The sequence below is a fragment of the Cicer arietinum genome, chromosome 4, assembly GCF_000331145.2.
Source record: "Cicer arietinum cultivar CDC Frontier isolate Library 1 chromosome 4, Cicar.CDCFrontier_v2.0, whole genome shotgun sequence".
NCBI classification, from domain to species: domain Eukaryota; kingdom Viridiplantae; phylum Streptophyta; class Magnoliopsida; order Fabales; family Fabaceae; genus Cicer; species Cicer arietinum.
In genome coordinates, this window is record NC_021163.2 from 43,128,451 (window position 1) to 43,138,667 (window position 10,217).

Sequence of the window (10,217 nt, forward strand, 5' to 3'; positions counted from 1 at the left end):
TGGTGTGTGGCACGCGAGTCATGTTTGATTTAATGTTATGATTGCGTGTGTATACTCAGTTGTTGTTGTGATTGTGCCTTAATTGCTAAGTGTGATTGTTTTGGATTTGTTGTAAGTGTTGATTGACTATGAAACCTTTTCAAAACTAATTTATGCACATTTTTTGATGTGTATTCGAATACAGATGTCTTGATTTGGCTACTGACTTCAGAAACAACACTGTATTTGACTACAAGAATGTTGTATTCGAATACAGTGGTGCTGTTTTTGATGCTAACATCATGTCTCGTATTCGACTACATCATATCTCGTAGTCGACTACAGATGTTTTGTTTTTGCTACTGACTTATGAAATAGCATTGTATTGAATGCAGGGATGTTGTATTCGAATACAAGGATGTTGTATTCGAATACGACAATGCAATTTTGTTAAAAACTTCATTTTTCAACTTTGATTATGCATGTTTGGCATATGAAAACCCTTTCAATGAATATGCTAAGATGAAAGGTTATTTTGTGCATTTAAAATTTAAATGCTAAGTGTTATTTGTTAATTTCGGTTGGTGACCTTTACAATTATTGTGGAAATTTGGGTTTTGTCCTCAGATGAGAACCAGGATCGTCTTACCGAGTAGTACCATAGAGATGGACACGTAGTTAGACATACCTGACCGGTGCTGTGTCAGAAGGATCTTGCGGGAAGCGTGGAGATCACCCGGGTTGTATAGTTTTTTTGAATCATGATCAGATTAGATGGTTGTATAGGGGATATATGTCTTTCTTTGGTGTATGTATTTATTTCAATTTGGAAGACGGTACATATACCTCATATTGTCAGCTAGACTTTTATTTTGATGGGTCCATGTACGACTTGTTGATGTGACGTGGGGGAGTTAAACTTCTTATGGCAGTGCTTTTGTACAGGTGTCTATCGAGAATATCCCAGGGTATGAGTTATGTCTGATAGGCCTCATAGCCCCAGTGTATTTTGATATTTAAATACTTTGGATTTTTATTTCAAAAACTATTCTACTGCTTGTAAATATTTGTTGACTTTTGTCGTTACATTACGACTTAAATATTTATCCAAAAAGTATTTCTTTCGTTATTTCTTTGTTTTATGAATTTTGTTTAAAAAAAAAAAAATACACTCGCGTTGTTGAAAATTAGGGTGTTACACAAATCTCGAACAAGAAGAAGATGAATTTGATGATGATGAACATTTGTACAGATAAATTTCAAAGCATGTGTAACACACTAAACTTTAAGTTCGATTCGCCTCCACCAATATATGTATATTGGATGCAAACGGGTTAACTGGCGAATCTCATTCAAGATACTTTGAAATCCTTGAAGTGAATTGCACATTCAAATCAAGTTTATCGATCAATAATAGTTTACAGAATAAAGTTCATTCATTTACTCTCGTGCACTAGAGAAAAGAATAAATAACTAGGAAATATTTTTGATAGAAATTTTTCTTATCCTTTCTGCCTCTAAAGTATATTTATAGATAAACTTATATCAATTGGTGAAAAAAAAACAACTATTGAAAAAGATTGTAACCTTTGGTAAACTAACATATGCATTGGTTTGATGGCTAACAGATGCATTAAACTCAAACATTGCAACCACTTGACCAAATGATATAAGTTATTTAATTTTGCTACATTAATATAACTATTAGAGAATTCCAAATATATTTGGGAAATTCCCCTCATAACCGTTATAGTGGAAACTGCGCTTGTTGTACTCTATAGGGGATTATGATAAAGTCACAGAAAAATAGAAATCTATGTACAATAAAATGATAGATGAAATGGGAATTTATTGATTTATGGAAGAAGGAAAAATTATGATACAGTGTATAGCTCAGAGCATAGCTCCTCTAGAGAAAATAGTATTCTCTTAATTCAAGGATAACAACAATTATCCATGAGCAATGATCCACTACCCTCCTCAATTTATTCACATATGTGTAACTGAAATCCCTAGAATTTAGAGAGTTTCTCTGCCCTGTCATTAATAGAATGATTCTTCACTTTTTTACCCTTGTGGTCATACGATCTCCACACGGCAGGTTTGAGCCTTTCACTAGTCTTAGGCCCAATAATTCTGTCAGTACCGCCATCAAGAAATGCAGTCTTGTCCTCAAGGTTGAGAGATGGAAGTTGACTTTTTAGTAATAATTTATCCTCCCAAGTTGTGTCTTCTACATCTCTTCCTTTCCAACGCATCAATTGTCCTTCTTTCGTCACTAATCTTGCAGCCAACAATTCTTCAAGTTCTTCCCATTCTTCTGCCTCCATTCTACTGCATGCATTCTACTTCCTCCAGGCGACTTCAACTTATAGGATATTGCCTCTATTTTCTTTAAGATATGAAATGGTCTAAAGCACCGTGGAGCCAGTTTCTAATTAATCCTTCTAGTCACTGTCTGTTGTCTATGGGGCCGAAGCTTCAAAAATACCCATTCACCTACTTCAAATGAATATGCTTTTCTTTTCTTGTTCACCTATCTCTCCATTTGTTCTTGGGCCCTGTTCAAATGATACTTAAGTTGACATAAGACCTCACCACGATCAACCAATTCAACTGCTACCCCTTCTACTTTCGTTTCTCCCTGTAAATATCTAACCACAGTGGGTGGTTTTCTTTCATCCACTGCCTCAAACGGTGTAGTTCCTGTAGACACATGGAATATGTTGTTATACCACAATTCAGTCCAATGAATCCATTGTGACCACTCATTCGGTTGCTTTGATGCAAAACAACGAAGATATGCTTCTAAGCATTGACTTACCACCTATGGATGATAGGATGAACTCATACTCATCATCGTTACTTGTAAGCGAAACAACTCTTTCCAAAATAGACTCACAAACAATTGATCATGATCACTAACAATGGATTGTGGCAGCCCATGAAGATGGACCACCTCTTTAATAAAGATTTCAGCCACCTTCCTCGTAGTATTATGGATGTTTTAAGGCAATAAAGTGTCCATACTTGGATAATCTATCCACCACTACAAAAATAGCTTCAAATCCCTTCGATTTTAGGAGACCAATGATAAAATCCATCGAAATATCATTCTAAATGTTCTCTGGAATTGAGAGGGATGTAACAAACTCATAGGAGAAGACGCAACGTACTTTTGACGTTGATACGTCACAACTCTGCACAAATTCCAGAACTGACTTTCTCATTCCTACCCAATAAAGATTTCCTGCCATCCTTCGATACGTGCATAGAAAACATGAGTGGCCACCGGTTAGAGATGAGTGAAATTCCTTCAAAAATAAAGGTATACAACTTGAATTTAAGGATACCACCAGTCTGCTACGGTAGAAAAGTCTCCCTTTGATTAATTGAAAATCTAGTTGGTTTATAGGGTATTGTTGTAGCTTTGTTATCACTTTATGCAATTGGGGATCATTCAAAACTTCCTATTGAATTTGTTGCTCTTGCATACATATAGGAAAACAAGTTATCCCTGTCAACTCTGCTTCCTCATGCATTCTTGAAAAAGCGTCAGCAACTTTATTATCTGGACCTGGCTTGTACACCACTTCGAAGTGATAGCCCAATAATTTTGTTATCCAATTCTACTGATCAACTGTAGTGATGCGTTGTTCGAGCAAGTGTCGTAAGCTCTTTTGGTCGGAGTGCACCACAAATATTCTTCCCAACAAATACGAACGCCAATGTTGAACGACCAACACCAATGCCATCAGTTCTTCCTCATACGCGGACTTGCTTAAATTATTTTTGACAAAGTTTTGCTAAAATAGGCTATATGCTTCTTTTTCTACATTGAAATTGCACATATTCCTTGTCCAGATGCATCACATTCAATCTTAAAAGGTTGTGAAAAATCTGGCAGTGTTAAAACTGAGGCTTGCACCATAACCCTTTTAAGATTCTCAAAGGCCTTCAACTCTTCTAATCCCCAATGAAATCTTTCCTTCTTTGTTAGGTATTTCAATGGTTTAGCTATCTTTCGATAGCCAACAATAAATTTTTAGTAATAATCGATTAGCCCCAAAAATCCCCTCACTCATTTGACATTATGAGGGATTGGCCACTCCAAAATGCTATTAATCTTAGTTGGATCCACAACCATGCCCTGTTCCGATATTATATGACCCAAATATTCCACTTTTCTACTAGCAAAATTAATTTTTTTTATTAACGACAAAATAGTAGTATTGTAAAATCTCCATCGCTTGATATAAATGTGCTAGGTGTTCTTCTCATCCATTACTAGGATATCATCAAAAAATACCAAGAAAAAATTACGGAGGTGTGGCTTGAAAATATGGTTCATTGTGGATTGGAAAGTGGTTGGTGCATTCATCAATCGAAACGACTTCACTAGAAACTCATAGTGCCCTTCTTGAGTTCGAAATGCCGTCTTATGCACATCCCATTCTTTCACCCTTATTGAGGTTTCTTTTAGAACAAATTTATATAAAATATGTGTATTGATATAGAACTAGTAAAATGTTTGATTATAAGTACTTGAAATAAAAATTGTCCACAATATGATTTGTTTTATTGCAATGGCTACAAAGTATTTAGTCCATTTCTCATCCTATGCCCTTTCATTTATTCTTTTGTCCTCAACTTTGATTATTGATGGGTCAATTTACAACAAGGGTAGCAGAGTCCAAGAAATTAGGTCTAGTAGTGGGATCTTGTTGTATAACCAACGAATAGGTTTTGCTTAAAGATGGTAAAGGTTCCATAAGAAGGATTTGAGTTCTAACATTTCCGTAGTTGTCATTGAGGCCCTTAAGAAAGAAAATTACATATTCTTTGTGTATATAAGTTTGTACAATTGAAATATGAACTCAAATTACAAGAACAATGATTTATGCACGTGCAAGAAGAAATAGGTAGTAAAAATTCGATTTCATCCCAAATTATCTTTAAATCATTGAAGTAATTTGAGAAAGAACAACCACATTGCTTGATTAAATGAAGATCCATCCACAATTCTAAAGCATTGTTGAAGCAAATAGTGCTCTGATGAGGAGATAAATTTCTTGTAATCCAAGATAGGACCATGTTGTTGCTCATTCCCATAACTCAAAATTTTGGTCTAGTGGAGGCAATGACAAAATATAACCATTGATGAAGAAGATCTTGTTCTTTGAAGACAAGGCTCTCTTCATTGACAATAACAATGGCCGAGTTTTTTCTTGGGTCTTTGGAGTTTGAAGGTATGAAAATGGATGTTTGCTTCCTGAATTAGAAGAAACTTCTTCCATGGTTGTTATAGTGGTGAAGAAGAGAAAATTGAGAGTGAATCTTGTTTCTAAATGAATAAGATGAAGATGGAAATAGAGAATTAGAGTTTGATAGCAGCTTAATATATGACTACTTTTTATACCATATTACCTATGGTAATTTGAAAGAAATTAACATCTGAATAACGTCATATATTTCATTAAACATAAATAATACAAAGATATGATTTATATACTAATGGATACAACTGTATTATAGAAGAAATTGAGAAACTACCTATAAACTAACTAATTGAGATAATAACTTATAGAAGACTAAGTCAATATAACTAAACTATTGTCGACACAAAAAGCCAAATTCTTTTAGCTTTTAGTGAATATATATCCCGAATAATAGTTTTGTAAACTTATGTATTTATTTTAAATTTAAAAATAAATATATTCATAAGTCTTCTAAGTAACACAAACATCACATATTTATAACAATTGCAGAAATTAATTTTTTAATGTTCGACATAATTTATTTTTGACGAAAATCTTTATAAAGTTCTTTATCTTATTTATTTATAAACATTTAATCATTTTTTTCTTTTCTATTTAAGTCATTTTTTACCTTTATTTTTATTTTTTATGTGATTACTTTAAAAGAAAATTGAGTTTTCAAAGGAAAAAAAAACAAGAACCTAACAATATTGATCTTCTTCAACCAACAATATCTATCTATAATCCATCCAAAAACATAACCAACCAACACCATCTCATTTTTCCTCTAAACCACAAACTATCTGTAATTTTTGCCATAAGTTTTGTTTCCCATAAGACCCATTTGCTCCAAATTCACGCTCACACTCACATTAATGTCAACACAATAATTTAGTCTCTCAACTAGACAATTAATTCGATTTACACATGTAAACCAGTAAACCAATATTTCACCATGAATTAAAGCTAGTGCTCGTGCATAAACATAATATAAACAAATAAACCAATTAAATCTTGATTAAACCAGGAAACTAGTATGGAAAATGAAAAAATAAATTGTGGACCACATGACGTTATACAACTGTAATATTTCAATTGCAATTGTGTTCGATTGCAACAACCACAACACCTACAATCAAAGTGGGTTTATTCGCGACTACAACTTAAAATCATAATTTAAGGATTAAACAATTAAAAGTAGTCAATAGACAAACATCTAAAAGAGAAATTAATAAAAAGACTAAATATATGGATCGATGAATAATATAGGGATCTTTTAGTAGGTTTTAATAATTTAAAGATTAATCTGAAGAGAAAGTAATACTTTATATTTCAAATATAATAGTGGACAAATTTAAACGAAAAACTAAATTATTATCAATAAAAGATTTTTTCTGTTATATTTTAAAAATCACGATTTATATTTTATCACCTCTATCTACTACTAATCAAATTTTATAGAAATACTCTTGTTTAAAAGTCAATATACATCTTGTGCACGAATTACTACACTACTAGTACTATTCTTTTATTCCAAACCACTCAATTTGAACCAAACCACATGCAGGAAGTAGCCAAGAAGAATCATTTGGTGAAGATGCGGTCCCATTTATCATCACAAAGTCAAGTTGATATTTGAGAATAGCCAAAACGACAATAAACCATCAATTATTATTATTTATTTAAAACCCAAACCCATCAATTATTATTATTTATTTAAAACCCAAACCCATCAATTAATTATTGATAAGAAAGCTACCATAGGATGCTTCCTCTCTCCATCTAGGAATCTCAATAGGAACCCCCTTTTAATTTTTTAAAAAATTTTATTTCATCATTTCTTCAATTATAACCTCCCTCATATTTATATCCTCTTCACTCCTTATTTTCCACTCAACCAAATCTTCTCTCTCTCCATTCCAAATTAAGCTCACTCCTCTCTCAATCTCTAAAAAAAACAGAACAACCTTAATTTAGAAATATGCAACAAACCTTTGAATCCACCTTCAGTTTTTGCAACTCAAACATCCTAGAAGATCAAAACTCAATTTCTGAAAGCCTCATTATCAGTGATTACTTTAAGCATCCCCAACAATTTCCTATTAACATGTCACAAACACAAATTCCTCAAACCTCTTTCTCAAAACCTCCAAAACAATCCTCAAATCTAAGCAATAGAAAACCCTCTTTGAACATCACAATCCCTTCTTCCATAACCAAATTACCTCTCTCACAACAAAACATTGAAAAAAGTGACAAAACCAAAAATACAAAAGAAGAGGAAAAGCATTATAGAGGTGTTAGAAGAAGACCATGGGGAAAATATGCTGCAGAGATTCGTGACCCTAATAGAAAAGGATCAAGGGTGTGGCTTGGAACATTTGAAACAGCCGTAGAAGCTGCAAGGGCTTATGATAAAGCTGCTTTTCAGATGAGAGGAAGTAAAGCCATTTTGAACTTCCCTCTAGAAGTTGCTTCAATTTCTACTTGCATCAAAGTTGGTGAGAAAAGGCAAATAGATGAAGGAAGCAACTATGCTGAGATTAATAATAATAATCACAAGAAAGTGAAAAAAGAAGAAGGGGTTTCAACAATTTGTCCTTTGACTCCTTCATGTTGGAAAGGGTTTTGGGATACTGATGTTATGGGAACTATCTTTAGTGTACCTCCTTTGTCACCATTATCTCCACTCATGATGGGTTATTGATATTAATTCATTATAAGAAAAGATGCATATATATATATATATATATATATGGAAAGTGCTAAATAGTATATTTTGTAGGTGAAGATGAATAGATATTGGTTGTTTTTACTTTTAGTGTAAATATAGGAAGTTTGAAGTTAGTGTTTATCCATTTGATTCATTTGTTTATGTTTATTTGGTCAGAGAATATTGAAATTTGTTCATTCGTTTATTGGAGAAATCATAGCAAGATTTGTAACTTATGTTATAATTCTGCACTTTATTAGTATAATTATTACAAATTACATAAACACTTCTCACACTATGATACGCCAATACTTTTTGACAGGGAATTCATTTCCATAAAGTAAATTCAATGCATGATGACTCATTGTACATTTAATAATGAGAAACACAAAGAAACCAGGTCCTCACAATTTGCTGTTTATCAACACTACTCTTTCTAGAAACACTAAATTATTTTTGTGAGAAAACAATCTTTTTGTGTTGTTAAAAATTTAAAATCCTCTGCAGTTACGTGATCCTGTTTTAGCAAGTACAGAAATGATTATATAGTTAAAATTGGTGATTGACTGGAGAATAATAATACAAGTACTTTTTAAAATGTCTATCCAGCTTTCCTTGTGCAAGAAATATTATTGCTGGAACCTCTCTCTTTATATATATATATATACATGAATTGACAACACGTAATTTTTTGGATAAGTTCAAAAGTCTAAACAAATGTAGATATCTGTGATTATAGGATTATCAGCTTTGTTGGTTGCTTGAATGATCGTGATCATATATATATATATATATATATATATAAATTGACAACACGTGATTTCTTTATTGTTTATTTTACTTAATTTCACATTTGAATTTATTCTTGCATGTTCTAAATTGTTAAATTTAAACTTGTATCAATAAACATGTCAATTCAAAACCCTTTAAGAATGTAATTTGAGTTCTAAATTGATCATTTAGATTCATTTGTTGAAGTAATAAAATTTAGTGTCAACAAATTGGCACGTTCGGTGGGCCTAAGTTTGTATTAAGTTTCATAGTTTATGTATTTAAGAAACTGTAAAATGGCTAATCCTACAAGAAGAAGGACTACAAATTCTCCGAATTAGATTAGTAGTGAAAATAATAATTCGAATTAAGATGATCAAGAGGTAAACATGCCTCAAAATGATGAACATGTAAGTTTTGGGAATTTGCCTTTGAAACTTGTGATTAGTCTCAATATGGGCTTCCACCAGTCCTTTTTCCCCCCTCACAAGTTGTGAATGTGTGCCTTAAATCATAAAAGTTAGTTATGTTTAAGAGTTGTTATAACTACCTTTGGTCAAGTTAGTTATGACAATGTGGTTATAGTTACTTAAGTAAATGTCTTTAAATACTATAGCTGTAAATGATAATAGTAATGAATATTGTTGTAATAGTGAGAGCTGAAAAACTAAGAGAGGCATATGCAATTCATGATTCATAGAAAATCAGAGAAATGAGATTAAAGGGAGAAAAGAAAGATTGAGAGAAAGGCTAGTATTGCTGGTTCATAAATACTAGGAGATCAATCTTGAGAAGGCTTTAATCTTGTAAAGTTTCAATCATTAATAGTGGATTAATCTTGCTTGCTTGCCCGTGACGCAGGTCTCAACAATTGAGACCAAACACGTAAATTCTTGGTATTATTCTTTCCGTATCCTTCTTTAATTTTTGTTTGCATTGATAGCAATGTAAATCTGAAAAAAACTCAAGAACATATGAAGGAGATAAAACCGAAAAATAGTTTCTCTTAAGATTGTATTATTGAAATTAAGAAAAATGAATAGAGTAGTAGTTACAAATATGCCAACTGAATTACCCTGCAATTCAGTTCCAACAAATTAACTCTCTAACTGCCTACCTACTGAAGACTAAGCTTCTATTATTTATACTAACCATCCTAACTAATCAGTTAGGATTTACAGCTGGCACAACTCAACAATTAACATAACTAATAAGATAGAAATTAACCTTGATTCCTTATCTCATACACCTTCCTAATTGGAAGCCTTGCTTGACTAGCAATCCTATCAGTATCAGATTGACCGTGGGAATATGACTAATGACGAGAATTTAAAAATGAAGTATTTCCCAAGTTCTTTCACTGAAGATGTTTATACATGGTTTACTACTCTCCCACCAAATTCAGTCCCAAGTTGGGGCTATATGGAAATTGTCTGTCATGAACAACTCTTTAGGGAGTGAAACTAAGGTTAATGTGATAGATTTTACCAATGTTC

General features: G+C 32.5%; 1 protein-coding gene across 1 annotated transcript; it reads left to right on the forward strand.

Moving 5' to 3' along the window:
* Positions 1–7,171: 7,171 nt before the first annotated feature.
* Positions 7,172–8,183, forward strand: CARERF1 (ethylene-responsive transcription factor ERF1; the record flags this gene model as incomplete). Its single annotated transcript, NM_001309654.1, is given in 1 exon segment — positions 7,172–8,183. A coding segment is annotated over 1 exon segment (726 nt). The 3' UTR covers positions 7,945–8,183.
* Between the last annotated feature and the right edge of the window lie 2,034 nt (positions 8,184–10,217).